The sequence below is a fragment of the Mizuhopecten yessoensis genome, unplaced genomic scaffold, assembly GCF_002113885.1.
Source record: "Mizuhopecten yessoensis strain PY_sf001 unplaced genomic scaffold, ASM211388v2 scaffold10969, whole genome shotgun sequence".
Lineage (NCBI taxonomy): Eukaryota > Metazoa > Mollusca > Bivalvia > Pectinida > Pectinidae > Mizuhopecten > Mizuhopecten yessoensis.
Window position 1 is genome coordinate 378,072 of NW_018408812.1, and position 16,674 is coordinate 394,745.

General features: G+C 35.8%; 1 protein-coding gene across 2 annotated transcripts; it reads right to left on the minus strand.

Annotated features, from left to right (window-relative positions):
* Positions 1-3,104: 3,104 nt before the first annotated feature.
* LOC110464179 (glutathione S-transferase A-like) lies at positions 3,105-16,431 on the minus strand. Of its 2 annotated transcripts, none has more exons than XM_021519255.1 (6): positions 16,173-16,431; positions 8,672-8,737; positions 7,546-7,620; positions 6,596-6,676; positions 5,283-5,351; positions 3,105-3,673 (listed from the first exon to the last, which is right to left on the minus strand). In XM_021519255.1, the coding sequence occupies exons 1-6, from the start codon at positions 16,341-16,343 to the stop codon at positions 3,449-3,451; spliced, it is 687 nt and encodes a 228-aa protein (XP_021374930.1). In that variant the 5' UTR covers positions 16,344-16,431; the 3' UTR covers positions 3,105-3,448. The 2 variants fall into 2 exon arrangements, with proteins under 2 accessions (XP_021374930.1, XP_021374929.1); XM_021519254.1 differs by lacking the exon at positions 16,173-16,431 and adding an exon at positions 12,604-12,840.
* Between the last annotated feature and the right edge of the window lie 243 nt (positions 16,432-16,674).

A 16,674-nucleotide genomic window follows, 5' to 3' on the forward strand; every position in this document is an offset into this window, starting at 1 on the left:
CCCCTCTTTTGGTCTATTTTTCTTTTCATTTGTTTCCATATGAAGATAATTTGAAACAAGAGGCCCAATGGGCCTGAATCGCTCACCTGGTATTAATCTTACACTTGTAATCTGAAAAGTGGACTAAAATACAGCTAAGGGCAGAATATCAGTGTTTGATTCATAAGAACATATTAAAAGATGAAAGAACATATGACGCCTGTGAGCTTGAATGTCGAACAAGGACATTATGTTGAACACAGTTTATAGTCTTCCAACCCAGCAAGCTTTTGGCAAAATACCCTGGACCTTTTGGTTATACAGAGCAAGTCATTTAATGATTTAAACATATATCGACCACTGTGACCTTGAATATGGGCGAAGGTCATTGATTTGAACAAACTTGGTAGTCCTTCATCCAAACATTTTAATGACAAAATATCATCACCTTTGGCCTTTTGCTTGTTGAGAAGTCGTTTAAAGGTTTTAAATATATTTGACCCCTGTGACCTTGGATCTATGTCAAGGTCGTCATTCATTTGAACAACCTTGGTAGCCCTTTTAACCCAGCATGGTACTGGCCAAATATCATTATCCTAGGCCTATTGGTTATTCAGGAGAAGCTGTTTAAAGGTTTTTGACATATTTGAACCCTGTGACCTTGAATATGAGTCAAGGTCATTCAATTGAACAAACTTGGTAACCCTTCATTTCAGCATGCTACTGGCCAAACATCATCATCCTAGGAATTTCGGTTATTGAGAAGAAGTTGTTTAAAGGTTTGAAACATATTTCACCATTGTGACCTTGAATATTTGTCTAGATAATTCATTTTAACAAACTTAGTATTCATTCATCCAAGCATGCGGCTGGCCAAAATATCATTACCCTAGGCATCTTAGTTATTCAGATTAAGTTGTTTAAATGTTTTAAACATATTTGACCCATGTGACCTTTAATACAAGTCAAGGTCATTCAATTGAACAAACTTGGTAGCCTTTCTTTTCAGCATGCTACTGGCCAAAAGTCATCATCCTAGGAATGTCGGTTATTGAGAAGTTGTTTAAAGGTTTAAAACATATTTGACCCCTGTGACCTTGAAAATAGAAGAAGGTAATTCATTTGAACAAACTTGGTAGTCTTTCATCCTAGCAAATCACTAACAAAATATCATTATCCTAGGCCTCTTGGTTATTCAGAAGTTGTTTGAAAGGTTTCAAACATAATTGACCCCTGTGACGTTGAATACATGTCAAGGTAATTCATTTGAACAAACTTGGTAGTCCTTCATCCCAGCATGTTACTGACAAAATATCATTATCCTAGGCTCCTTTGTTATTCAAAATAAGTTGGTTAAAGGTTTTAAAAATATTTGACCCCTTTGACCTTGAATATAAAGCAATGTCATTCATTTGAACAAACTTGGTAGCGCTTCATCACAGCATACTACTGGCCAAATAGCATCATCCTAGGAATTTCGGTTATTGGTTATTGAGAAGAAGTTGTTTAAAGGTTTTAAACATATTTCACCAGTGTGACCTTGAACATGAGTCAAGGTCATTCAATTGAACAAACTTGGTAGCCTTTCTATTCAGCATGCTTCTGGCCAAAAATCATCATCCTAGAACTTTCGGTTATTGAGAAGTTGTTTAAAGGTTTTAAACATATTTCACCATTGTGACCTTGAAAATTTGTTAAGGTCATTCATTTTAACAAACTTGGTAGCCCTTCATCCTAGCATGTTACTGTCAAAATATCATAACCCTAGGCCTCTTAGTTATTCAGAAGAAAGTGTTATAAGATTTTTTTAGACAATTGACCCCTGTGATCTTGAAAATGGATGAAGGTCATTCATTTAAACAAACTTGGTAGCCCTTCATCCTAGCAAATCTCTGACAAAATATCATTATCCTAGGCCTCTTGGTTATTCAGAAGAAGTTGTTTAAAGGTTTCAAACATATTTGACCCCTGTGACCTTGAATATATGTCAAGGTCATTTATTTAAACAAACTTGATAGTCCTTCATCACAGTATACTACTGGCCAAATATCATAACCCTATGTCTCTTGGTTATTCAGAAGAAGCTGTTTAAAGTAAAATATTAAAATAAAATATCACCTTCGGGCCAGGTGAGCTAAAACAAAAATTCAGATATATCGCCGATACGCTGTCTTAACAATAAATGTTTTGAACACATCAATCTTATTAACCCCGTGAATTTGAAACCAAGGAAGAAACAGACTCTTCTACTTTAAAGCATTAGAAGCAGGGACGGGATACTACCCAGTTGTACGATAAATGGTATAATTTCGACTTTCCAGTTGTGAACTTTCCCTTTCTTGATAGTAATGTCCATGTTTTCCCTACCTATTACGTTCACATGTCACAGGTTATCCGGTACGTATAACGTTTGTCCGATTATCATAACTTCCGTGATGGATGTCGACTGCTGATGAAAAAACTTACTACAAATGATTTACAAATATGCAAGTAAGACTATGGAGACGTTACACGATCGCCATCATACTCAGATAGGGAAATATGCTGTTTTTTCTGTGTGATAGGAGGATCGATTGTTTATCCTTGTTAGTGTCCATTGAGGTTTTGTCGTCAATATCTGATTTCCCTTTGTAAGAATGTGACATTCTGTTTGATTTGAGTTAGATTAACATGGCGGGTGTCGTCCATGAAGCAGAAGACGCTTACCCTTCCGGAACACCTCGGCCCCGTTGTTCAAAATGTAATTAGCTTAATCAATGATTAACGAAACTTTTAGTGTTGGTGTACCGTTAAAACACAACAATCAACAGAGTTAAATCTCTTTACAGATAGCAAACATTCAGTTAAATAAAGTTAGATGCAAAACTACCGGTTTTTACCTTGTATATTGACCAAATTATTATAGAATGTAAATTATCGTTAAATAGTAATACAGCTAATCACCTTTTGAACAACTTGACCCAGGTCTTCTTTACCTTAAACAAGTTCAAGGGTCTCCATGTATCATTATTTTTATTTTGCTTTATTTATTTTATCGATTTTGAGTTTGAATTACGATTTCGGCAACGCTTTAGTAGTCTGTTGTGTATCAAAGATCAAGACCACCTTGTAATAACAAGTCAAAATCATTGTTCAGTTGTTTATTGAAGAAAGGTGATAAGGGCAATCATTGTTCGGGGATTGAACCCAGTGCCCTTCAACCCTGGTTATCCCTATCCCAACTATTGCTGAAGAATTAAAACAATTGAAACAAAAAAAAAATAGAAAAAATTGTTTATTGAAGAAAGGTGATATGAAATTTTAACTCTCGATTAGCTGTAGCTCGCAGGTTGGACTCTTGTTAATCTGAAATCACCAGGCAAAGTCAAGTCAAGCTTAGATGTCTGGAACTAGTTCGTAAACTTTCATTAGTAGAATTCAAGTCATTAAACCAACTTAATAAACAAATCGTATATTAAAGATCATCAAGTTAAATAGCTTTAAGGATCTTTTTCTCGTCTGCCAATTCTGCCTCGCGCCAATGAGGTGGCCATGACTTGTCAATGCTCGGTCGTTTGCACAGCTTTTCGTAGTAGATTTTGAGGTTTGGAAAACCGCTGAGGTCGTTGCCAAATCGTTTTACAGTGGCAACATAGGGAAACAGTACCACATCAACCAGCGTGAACTTATCCCCACAAACAAAATCACCGCCAGACTATTAAACGAAACAAGAAAAGCATGATGAAAATAAAGTCAACATATTATCAAAGTTTTACTTTATACACAAACAATGTACGTTTAATACTATTGAAAATTACCATAATTCCAAATTTATAAATGAAATACGATTTATAAAATTGTCCGAAGTGTAAATGTTATGTCAATTCAAGTTTAAAAGGGGAAAACAGTTTCAGTATGTATTTAAGAATATGAAGACTAACCATGCATGCATCACAAATCAACGAAGTAGAGACGTTTGTTGGTCGCGGATCAAAAAACAACTTACTCGAAGGTCCTTAAAGCTGACAGAGCAGGTTAAAAAGCTTTCAATTGAGATTAAAATAAAATCTTACTGGTTTTGAGATGTTCTCAATCTATTCCAACTATCGTTTCTAAGGAAGTGCCGACATTTTGGGTAATGCGCCTTTTATACCCAGCGTGACCCATACTCGTTACCACGCAAGGACAAACTAAAATGTCGGCACTTCCTTAGAAACGATTGTTGGAAGAGATGGGGAAGATTTCAAAACAAGAAAAAAACACTTCTTTTTTATATCTCAATTGAATGCTTTTTAACACTCAGCTTTAAGGTCGTACATAACAAGACAGATAATCATGTTGAGGCCTATATTGAAGATTAATGACTGCTTTTTGATGTCTAGTTATACATGTTTTACACTCCTTGTCATCTTTATAGGTTACGAGATGTTACAAGTGTCTGTCTTAGCCAGGTCAATATAATGTGGGGTTCATCGTCTAAACATGAAAATATATTGAATGTCTCATTTTAACTTATGTAATTTAAACTGTGGTAAAATGTTGTTGCAGGCCTAATGTCCTGTCTCATATGGAATATTGTAAGTTTGGTTTGGGTTAGTTTGGTTTAGTATTGTTTAACGTCCTATCATCAGCTGTGGTATATTGTAAGTGCTGTTGTTTCGCGACATAATCTTGATAGAAAGACACTCTACTTGATAACACTTGGAGACACCATCTGAAGGATTCCTATTCCACTGCACTGTGTTTGTTCGTATACTCAGTGACCTCCTCTAAATATCATTTCAGATATCACTGTACCACAGTTGGGCCTGAGCACTCCCATTATCCAAGAAGCTTAGATGGTTAGAGAGATAACAAGTCCAGGGTCTAGCATGGTTGACTTCTTTTTCACATTCAGAACATAAACGTCTCGCAAGTTATGGTTGTCTTTACAAAAATGATTTATCAAAACTTAAGTTGTGTCAAAATAATTAGTTTCTGATGTATTTACAGTTTTTGGTGCCCCTTAACTAATGAGGAAGTAGGATAAAAGGATCCCAAGATTTTAAGTGGAGGCAGCAGGTCAGATTTTGTTTCTTCAATGTTTCTTTAACTCATTCAACCCTGAAGACAAAACTGAACTCTTCCAATTATAAGGTTGGAATAGTTCATTATGAAATTTCAGGGGTGAATGAGTTAATACAGTACAAAAATATGACCCCCGATAAAACAGGTAACCATATAAGTCACACAATACAATAATATTGTGATACAGATGGTCTCTTCATGGAAGTGATGTCGCAATTTCTTTATGAAAATCAACAATCAACATAATATATTCCTACCTTTTCTAGGCGTTTATCCCATATTTGAAGTTCCTCTCTAGCAGCTTGGAAGTTTTCTTTGAGCGTTTTCTGTAAGTGAAATAGTTAGAATATACTTAACAGTTATAAATCGATTGAATTCACCATACTACAATGGTTTGTTGTTGGGTTTTTTCAAACCAAACAACTTACTAATAAATTTTAACTGTCATATTACTTAATTTATTTTTACAACAAAACAGAGACATGCGCATGGAAACCCAACGATCACATTGGTGTTTTTTTTGAGAAATGACAAACTACGTTTTGTGGTGTGTCAGTTTTCCTCAATCAGAACGCTGCAACGATTTACAATACAACTTCAGTCAACTTCTCGAAGTAGTCTTCAACAGTTGATGCGTCCAGGCGTGAACGCAACACAGACATTTTCGCTGGCTTCCTTACAACCAATAGTAGAAATATTTTCACTATTCCTAATCATAGACATTTTCTTATCGGTCGGATTAAGCTCCTTCTTCATTTGGGGTCCTCTCAAAAGCAGGCATCTAATTGTCCGGAGTCATCAAATCCTAGTACATTTATATTCCTCATCAATCTTATACTCTGGGAGTCATCTGATTCTAGTAAATATACATACCTGATCTGCCTTATCGTCCCCAGTCATCAATTCTAGTAAATGTATATATCTCATCTCTTTTATCGTCCCAAGTCATCCAATACTAGTAAATATTCATACTGATCTCTCTTATCGTCCCTAGTCATCCAATTCAAGTAAATGTATTTACCCCATCTCTCTTATCGCTTCTGGAGTCATCCAACCCTAGTAAACGTACATACCTCATCTCACTTATCCTCTGGAGTTATCCAACCCTAGTAAATGTACATACCTAACCCTTTTATCCTCTGTAGTCATCTGATCCTATTAAATGTACATACCTCATCTCACTTATGCTCTGGAGTTATCCAATCCTAGTAAATGTACATACCTAACCCTTTTATCCTCTGTAGTCATCTGTTCCTATTAAATGTATATACCTCATCTCACTTATCCTCTGGAGTTATCCAACCCTAGTAAATGTACATACCTAACCCTTTTATCCTCTGTAGTCATCTGATCCTATTAAATGTATATACCTCATCTCACTTATCCTCTGGAGTCATCTGATCCTATTAAATGTACATACCTCATCTCACTTATGATCCGGAGTCATCCAATCCTAGTAAGTTTACATACCTAACCTCTCTAATCCTCTGGAGTCATCTGATCCTATTAAATGTACATACTTCATCTCTCTCATCGTCCTCAATCATCCAATCCCAGTAAATGTACATACCTCATCTCTTTGTTCCTCTGGCAACCTCCATTGGTAATAGATGCACTTGACTGCGATCTTCATTTGGAGATTTTCTTGTGCCTGAAAGTCATTTTTGTGTAAACATTTACTTAGCTTGCTCGTATGTTACTAAACCACTTTTTAGAACTGTTAACTATTTTTAATTACATGTTTTCTATAAATTTTTCGTTCACTTGAATAAAAATTCTTCTGATACATTATTTAGAAGAAATTTTCACAATAAGTAACATTCGGCTACTGGCCGGCATAAGGGCAAATTAATTCATCAATAACTAGTTCTTTTTTCTTTTGTTGAATAGATTTGTTTCATTGTAACTGTTTTTCTCTCTCGATATGTTGTGATATAAAATAGTCCATGCGTCTGTCTCGATACAATGGTGAGCTCTACTAGATAGCACATTTCCCATTCGACCGATATGCTACTGTTGAGAGTAGTTCAGATGGTCCTACGTTTAGCTTGACTGAGTATGATATAGTTTGGTTTTTGTAAGCTTTCTATTGGCGGTTATACAAAGATTTCTGTTGAACGCAAAGCTATAAAACGTTATACGTTGATTGCTTGATATGAGTGAACGTATTGTAATGTGTGGATTAAAATGAAAATAAATATTAAGGTTACTCAATATTGACATTGGTTTTTAGAAAAAAAAGTGTAACATCAAAACTGATTATTGTAAGTAACTTCGTGTTTTTATATCAATCATAATGGCAATACTTTACATCTAAGTTGTTTTATAAAACCTTACATCGACAGGGAGACCCAGGAACTAGGAACCAAAAACAGGCTCCACAATCGACATAAGTAAAATGATATAAAGATATGGTAGCGCTCATTGCTGAAAAGTACAGTATGTGCTGAAAGCGCTCGATCACAACTGATGACCATCAACCCTTCTATCACCTGAAATTAAGTGACAAATTATATTTACCTCTATGGCCATTTGATACACCTGGGCCATTTTTTCTTTCGGAACCAGTTTGGTGCCATTATCCGGATACGCATTCTAGAAATACAATATGTACTTGCATAAAACATACCATTTGCACTTTCTATTAATAGCACACTCCTATCATGTATGATGTCAGAACGCTCATTAAATACAAATATATAAAATAAATTTCAAAATTATGATATCAGGTCGTATATGATGTCAAAGGAAAATTCTAACTTCACTCTTACTCAGCACAAATCTGCACTGTATTTCTACCATTAATCCGCCCACAATTTTCTATACTGCGGTAGTTAAAACGTTTAATCCGTCTAAATACACATTTCTATACCAAGGTATTTTAAAAATTTAATCCGTCCAAACACACATTTCTATACCAAGGTAGTTTAAATGTTAAATCCGTCCAAATACACATTTCTATACCGCGGTAGTTAAAACGTTTAATTCGTCCAAATACACATTTCTATACCGAGGTAGTTAAAAAAAACGTTTAACCCGTCCAAATACCCATTTCTTTATCGAGTTGTTTAAATATTTAATCCGTCCAAACACACATTTCTACACTGAGGTAGTTAAAATGTTAAATCCGTCCAAATACACATTTCTATATCGAGGTAGTTTAAATGTTTAATCCGTCCAAATACACATTTCTATACCGAGTTAGTTAAAATGTTAAATCCGCCCAAACACACATTTTTATACTGAGGTAGTTAAAACGTTTAATACGGAATAATACATACGGGTAGATCTATTTTCTTTTATAAGTGTATATATATATATATATAGAAAAAATAAAATTAACGACCGACTAATATTAATAAATTAATATTAATTTTAATTTTATTTTTTCTATATTTACTTCCTTCACATGGACATTTAATCACTTTTTATTATATATATATATATATATATATATACAAAACCTTTTTTAAAGCAATAAGAAGCTGCATGAATATTAAAATAAATAAACAAAACAGCATGCAAGTATAACAACAAACAAAACAGCATGTAAGTATAACAACAAACAAAACAGATAACGCAAATGGTCATCAGAAAAAGCTTGTGAATATTATTACCACTTATATCAGCCACAGTCTTCACTTACCTCGAGATACAGACAGATAGCCAAGGACTCGTTTACGATAATATCACCATCACTGAAAGTTGGAACCTGTCCAGTAAAAATATTACAGATATATTGATAATATAAAATAATAATAATCTTTATTTAACGTCGTGTACAATTGTCAACAACAAACATAAGCTCTGTAGAGCTTTTATTACGACGCCGCTAAGGGAACAAATGGTGTTTTCGTGGTGGAGGAAAACCCACGGGGGGAAAACCACCGTGCCATCGGAGGGATAACAACTAACCCTATCAGACATCACTCTCTTTTTTCCACCACCGCTGGGGATCGAATCGAAATTCTTGGGAGAGCAAGTGGTCTGAAGCTCACGCTAGATTGCACACAGTAGTACAATGACTGTGCGCGTTAGCGATCACGGCTACCGAGGCACCCTTGATGAAGAGTTAATATAGCTAAAATGTTGAAATGGATGGTTTATAGTGATATTGAAGTATGTGTAGATAAAATTCCTCTTACTAATGTCCAAAACAAAATACCTGGGTTACACATCTACAACAATTCAGAGCATTTGATTATGTATCCTCGTGTTATCGTTTCCGGGTACGTAAGAAACAGTCGCGATTTCGTACTCATATCGTTAGAAAACTGTTGAAATTACGGATGACTGTCAAAGACTTGTACACAATTTACTAATTGAAACAAAAAACTATCAACATAAAACTGTATTTTAAAAAAACAAAACTTTAACAAATGTCTCGTGTTGAAAGTAGACGTCATATGTTTCCGTGTGTCTATTTTGATTTAGTGTTCAAAGAAAGACAACTCGAGTACCCTAAATAGAAATGCTCCATAGTAGCCCACACGAACTAAAGCTTCGTTTGGTATAAAAATATCTTCGATCGTCAAATTAATTATCAAAACTTTTTTTTTTAATTTCACATTTTTTTTATTGACTTTTTTAATATGTCAACTTGAACGAATTGATTTAATTTTGTTTAGTTAGTTATAATAGAATCTGTTATTATTTTGTGCAGTCTTATATCGGTTTTGGTTGATGGTAAGTTATTTCTCATTTTGTTCTGTGTAAAATTGATGAAAATTGGAAGTTCATTGCATTACAAGTCATTGCAAACAGTTTTTATCGATATAAGAATATCTCATTCGCTCTTCGGAAGTGGAGAAGAAGTGGCCTCATTTGTATACGACATTTTCGTACGTTTGTCAGACTACAAAAAAACCCGGTTCAGGAACGAAATATATCACTGTTCATGCTAAAAAGTGTATTAAGCAAAACTGCATATATATGCGTGATTTTTAATCAGTGATGAATTCTTATGTTTTCCGAACGAACTTCCAGGATTTTTTGCGTCAGTTTACAGACGATGGCCAAAATATTCTTGTGAAGTGTCCAGCAGGTCATGTAGTAACATGACTAGATCTAGCTTGATAAAATGGCTGCATGATAACCTATAACGCGCGGAAACCTATGACTACACGATATTATATACTGGGGCCATCAGGCCACTGGTGGGATTATTTTTAAACTGTGTCGATGTCAACAAAAATATCAATTAGACATCAAAACCGTAGAGCTAGGCCATTTAGGCGTCGACTACATACATCCATCTAGTGTTCCCCCCTTTAGGATATCTGTCCCACTGGAGTGCCGTTTTTCTTACATACAGAATCGTCCCCTCAACTTCCGTTTTGATAAAACTATAGCGCGCGATCCAAATATGGTACACAGATCTAGAACATATAGGGGTATTGTAAAGTATAATAAAACGGGCTCTTACGTTTACTCGCGTTATCTTAACAAATACAAGTATATCTCAACATTAGCTATACTGTTCTGCTGTTTTAACGTTATCACTTGATATTTTTTATCTTTTGCACTATCGTGTTTACCTTATTATAAATCAAACTTAACTAAATATCTACTTCTATTACGACGTATAAGGAAACGAGCTGGATTTGTTTCGATACGATACGCTTTAAAATTCTATCCGATGGGTTGTATGCTTATCAGTATCATGCCTATTTCGCTGGTCTATAAAACGAGTCTATATTTTGATAAAACATCACAAGATTTAACAAGTTATAAAGCACGTGTCACCGGTTAAAATGATCACCATGCATACTCGCATACCTTCTGGCTACAGCCAACAGTAAACACTCCGGTTATGAATGTGGACTTAAAATTTGTGCCGCAAATCATAAGCTCACCAGCTTTTTGGCGGTCACCTTTACCAAACTTTATTACTCTTGCACTTAATATCTGAATTTTTCCATATATGGTCAAAGTATCGTAGAAAACATTAATCAACCAAAACGCTTTAAGATTCGTGTCCCGCGTAGCCGCGGTTATTCTTATATACAGTAACCTCCCCTTAACTTCCGTTTGGATATAACTGTAGCACGGTTCGGCCGGGACACTTCCGTAGACCATGGCCGTTTTCGTTTGTCGCGATCCAAACGGTTGAATCGGTTGTTCGTTTATAAAATAAAGTCTGACCCAGGATTCTGATGCAGTTTGTCGGCGAGCCTCGACAAAGCCTTGCAAGGCCTGCATAAACTTTTGCAGGTCCGCCAGGATTTATACCCGAAAATATTATGTTTACAAACGGACGTACCGGTTGTTCTGCACCCTGGTAGCGCAATCGGTAAGGCCGCTATAGTTCAACAATCTGAAGTCTGGGGTTCGAATGGCGGTCTGGACCCGCGATTTTTTTACATTCAGAAACATTTTCGTTGATTATATTTTGTTCATTTCATCTTCCACCATTTCCCATGTTACTCCCGCAGGTTAGATTTTCTTTTCAGAAATGTCTTATCAAAGCTATATTCAATCCGAAAAAGAGGGTTTCAAGAACTTATTTAAATTTTTTTGCAATGCTACGGCGACCCTTAAATATATCAGATAGTAGCATTTAACCAAAATCTGTCAAAAAGCATTCTTAACACAATATGTTTTCACATTTTGCATACAATTATTTGAACTCATTAAAATAACATAAGATTTATGCTTCCACATTTGTGCTTGGTCCTAATCGCCTGCTCGTTTATGATCCAACATGTCATTATGGCCAGTTTCAGTGTAGGCCAGAAAGTGGACGCGTTAAAACGTGTATATATGGAGCACTCAGGTGAAACAACCACTTGAGATTGAAGAGCAAAATCATATCATTTACATAATACACCTGTGCCTAAGTTCTCAAAAGAATCGTTCTATAAAATAACCCTATCAAACAAAGGCTTCCTTTTGTACGAACAAAAGTCATTATATCATGCGTGCGGCTACTAAGCTATACTAGCCAAACATGTCAGCTAGGTCAGAAGGCAATGTCTTACATATCCCAATTTCCTAAGCATGCATGTTCTTATGATTAGTGATGCTTTTTCTAAATATAATATAGCTTACTTCTAGCTTACGTCTATAAATTAATACAATTATTCGCCTGCAAAAATGTCAAACAATTGAGAAACCTTAGTAAGTATCTAATCGAGGCTACTTCTAAAAGAAAGTGTATACTTAATATCTGAGCAATCGTGTGTTTCAGCTTTGTGCCACTGACAATGATTATATACAGATTATATATTTTCTTTTGTATGTTGTCAACATTGCTATGATGTCATCTTTTATCTTACTCTATGTTCTCCGCAATCTTACATAAATGGATTGTAATATTTACTTGTATGTACATGAATATTGTAACTCCTATATGCTATCTGTTGTATTTGAAAATAAAGAAATTGAAATTGAAATACTTCGCATATGAGTTGTATATTGCGAGGACGCTAATTAAAGCCCCTAACAGTCCAGACCAAATCCCACGCGGTCAATACTCCTGTTAAACGTTTCTATCTCACGAAGTATTTCCTTGTTATAACCTCAGCTTCTATATATATAGCTATCTATGATATCCTACCTGTCATCATAACAACTTACCTGACCCCGTGGGTTCTTAGCCATAACATCAGCGCCCTTATGTCCCTTTTCAGAGAAGCTTATAAACTGTTTTTCTATGCCACCAAATCCCTTTTCTTCAATAGCAATCATTGCTCGCCAGCAGGGGTTACTTCCTGACCCCCAAATCAGCTTCATGTCCTCCTTGCCCATTGTAAACTAGCGATGAACTGTCTTATTGAACTGTCAGCGGACCGTATGATGAAGCCGGGGAAATGTGGCGGTACATATATTCAACCGGTGTCGAGTAAATGTGCTTATGTGATAATTTTGTTCCTTTCCCCAAACAGCTAGGTACGGGTAATTTAAGCATTTTTGTTGCGGCCGACAGGAACCTGTACACACCAAAACGTGTATGATTTAGAAAACACACACAAACACACACTACCCCTTTAATTATTTTCTACTTTTTTGAAGGCGAGCCTGAGCTATTGAAAAATATATATATTAGTGTTGGGAAAATGCACTTGTAAAGTGGCCGAGCGACTTTTCTGTATGCTCGGTGAGCAGATAGACTCGGCCGAAGGTGATGACCTGTTGTGCGTGACAATATCGAGTGTAGTGTACACTTGGTCAAGCCGCTATACGGACGTATTTTGCGTACTGTTGGTATGATCGTAGATTACACTCGCCGTTGCAGGCTAACCTTATAATAAACGTTCATATCACTTGTAGCTTCTTACTACAATATTTATCAAAATGAAACAATACGCTATGATAATGCAAAAACATGTCTCAAAATACTGATTTTACACTGTAGCATGTGATTTATATCCAACGTGTCACCCAGGTTAAATACATTTCTACCACATCAAATACTAGTGGTAATTTCTTGAAATGCAAACGTTGATTTCATAATTTCTATCATATCGGAGTATTGACAGGGGAATCCCTGGGATCTGTGTGGATAACTATGTATAATGGGGGAGCAACAATAATTAACACTTACTTATAAAAAGGTATATATTTCAATAGAAATCACAAAGATAAAGAGTCACCATAAAATAATCACATGGCAGAAAATATGTAACAGAAAACCAGTGATTATTGATATAATATACTGCTGTTATAAACATATCCCTTTGGACGGGCGATACCCGAAAGTGATTTATTTTTAAAAAAAAACTGAAATCGTTAGATTGTGTGCCTAAGTGAGAAAATAGGTAAAAAAAATACAAACGGAAATGTTTTCTCTTGTCGAAAGTAGCCGTCATGTTTCCGTGTGTCTATTTTGATTTAATGTTCAAAGAAAGATAACTCGAGTACACTAAACAGAAATTCTCCACAGTGGCAAAAACGAACTAAAGCTTCGTTTGGTATAAATAAAAAATAAAAAAAATTAGATCGTCAACTTAATTATCAAAACATTTTTATTGATTTTTCAATATGTCAACTTGAACGAATTTATGTAATTTTATAAATTCATTTAATTTTGTTTAGTTAGTTATACTAGAATCTGTTATTATTTTTTGTGCAGTCTTATATCGGTTTTGGTTGATGGTAAGTTATTTCTCATTTTGTTCTGTGTAAAATTGGTGAAAATTGGAAGTCCATTGCATTACAAGGCTTACGTGTCATTGCAAACAGTATTTATCGATAGAAGAATGTCTCATTCGCTCTTCGGAAGTGGAAAAAAATTGGCGAGGAGATGTGGCCTCATTTGTATACGACATTTTCGTACGTTTGTCAGACTACAAAAAAGACCGGTTCAGGAATGAAATATATAACTGTTCTTGCTAAAAAGTGTTTAAGCAAAACTTAATTCCCTGGTCCATAAAACGAGTATATATTTTGATAAAAATTCACAAGATTTACCGCGTTAAAACGCAAGAGTTACCGGCTAAAATGATCACCATGCATACTCGCATACCTTCTGCTATCAGCCAAGAGTAAACACTCCGGTTAAAAATCTGGACTTAAAATTTGGTCAGCTTTACCACAATTTATTACTCTGGCACTAAATATTTGAATGTCTCCTTATCTGGTCAAAGTACCGTAGAAAACATTAATCAACCAAAACGCTTTAAGATTCGTGTCCCGCGTAGCCGCGGTTATTCTTATATACAGTAACCTCCCCTTAATTTCCGTTTGGATATAACTGTAGCACGGTTCGGCCGGGACACTTCCGTAGACCATGGCCGTTTTCGTTTGTCGCGATCCAAACGGTTGAACCGGTTGTTCGTTTATAAAATAAGGTCGGACCCAGGATTCTGATGCAGTTTTCAGGCGATCTTTGACAATGCCTTGCAAGGCCTGCATAAACTTTTGTAAGTCCGCCAGGATTTATACCCGAAAATATTATGTTTACAAACGGACGTACCGGTTGTTCCGCATTAACGATCAGGTCCCTGGTAGCGCAATCGGAAAGACCGCTATAGTTCAACAATCTGAAGTCTGGGGTTCGAATTGCGGTCTGGACCCGCGGAACTTTTACATTCAGAAACATTTTCGTTGATTATATTTTGTTCATTTCATCTTAACCATTTCCCATGTTACACCCGCTGGTTAGATTTTCCTTTCAGAAATGGCTTATCAAAGCAATATTCAATCGGGAAAAGAGGGTTCCAAGAACTTATTAAAAGTTTTTTGCAATGTTACGGCGACCCTTAAATATATCAGATAGTAGCATTTAACCAAAATCTGTCAAAAAGCATTCTTAACACAATATGCTTCCACATTTTGCATACAATTATTTGAACTCATTAAAATATCATAAAAGCGATGCTTCCACATTTGTGCTTGGTCCTAATCGCCTGCTCGTTTATGATCCCGCATGTCATTATGGCCAGTTTAGTGTAGGCCTACCGGGCCAGAAAATGGACGCGTTAAAACGTGTATATATGGAGCACTCTGGTGAAACAACCACTTGAGATTGAAGAGCTATAAGTAAGATACCCCGACGCCATTTATTTCCGCGTTACACAATGAAATGTAACTTATATGCAGGGCTTTATACAAAATAACTAAATTATATAATTCAAAAAACACAGATTTAAATACACGCTATGATGCTTCCATACATTTTGCTCGTAAGGAACAAAGGCAAATCATATCATACATAATACACATGTGCCTAAGTCCTCAAAAGAATCGTTCTATAAAATACCCCTTTCAGACAATGATCTCCTTTTGTACGCGCAAGTCAATATATCATGCGTGCGGCTACTAAGCTATACTAGCCAACTACGTGTACGTCAGGCTCCAGTTTAACATGTCAGCTAGGTCAGAGGGATTTTTTTTTACCAAATGGACTTGAATTGAAATGCCTTACATATATATATAGGTATGAGCTAGCTGTCATATCCTAATTTCCTAAGCATGCATGTTCGTATGATTAGTGATGCTTTTTTCTAAATAAAATATAGCTTACTTCTACTTCGCATATATGAGCTGTATATTGCTAATTAAAGCCCCTAACAGTCCAGACCAAATCTCACGCGGTCAATACTCCTGTTAAACGTTTCTATCTCACGAAGTATTTCCTTGTTATAACCTCAGCTTCTATATATATAGCTATCTATTATATCCTACCTGTCATCATAACAACTTACCTGACCCCGTGGGTTCTTAGCCATAACATCAGCGCCCTTATGTCCCTTTTCAGAGAAGCTTATAAGCTTCTTTTCTATGTCACCAAATCCCTTTTCTTCGATAGCAATCATTGCTCGCCAGCAGGGGTTACTTCCTGACCCCCAAATCAGCTTCATATCCTCCTTGCCCATTGTAAACTAGCGATGAACTGTCTTACTGAACTGTTAGCGGACCGTATGAATGAAGCCGGGGAAATGTGGCGGTACATATATTCAACCGGTGTCGAGTAAATGTGTTTACGTCATAGTTTTGTTCCTATCCCCAAACAGCTAGGTACGGGTAATTTTAGAATTCGTGTTGCGTGCGACAGGAACCTGTACACACTTAAACCTGTGGGATTGAGAAAGAACACACACGCCACCCCTTTAATTAGTTTTTACTTGTTTGAAGGCGAGCCTGAGACATTCAAAACAATGTTTATATTAGTGCCGGTGTAACAGAAAATGCTGCACCCGGTAAATA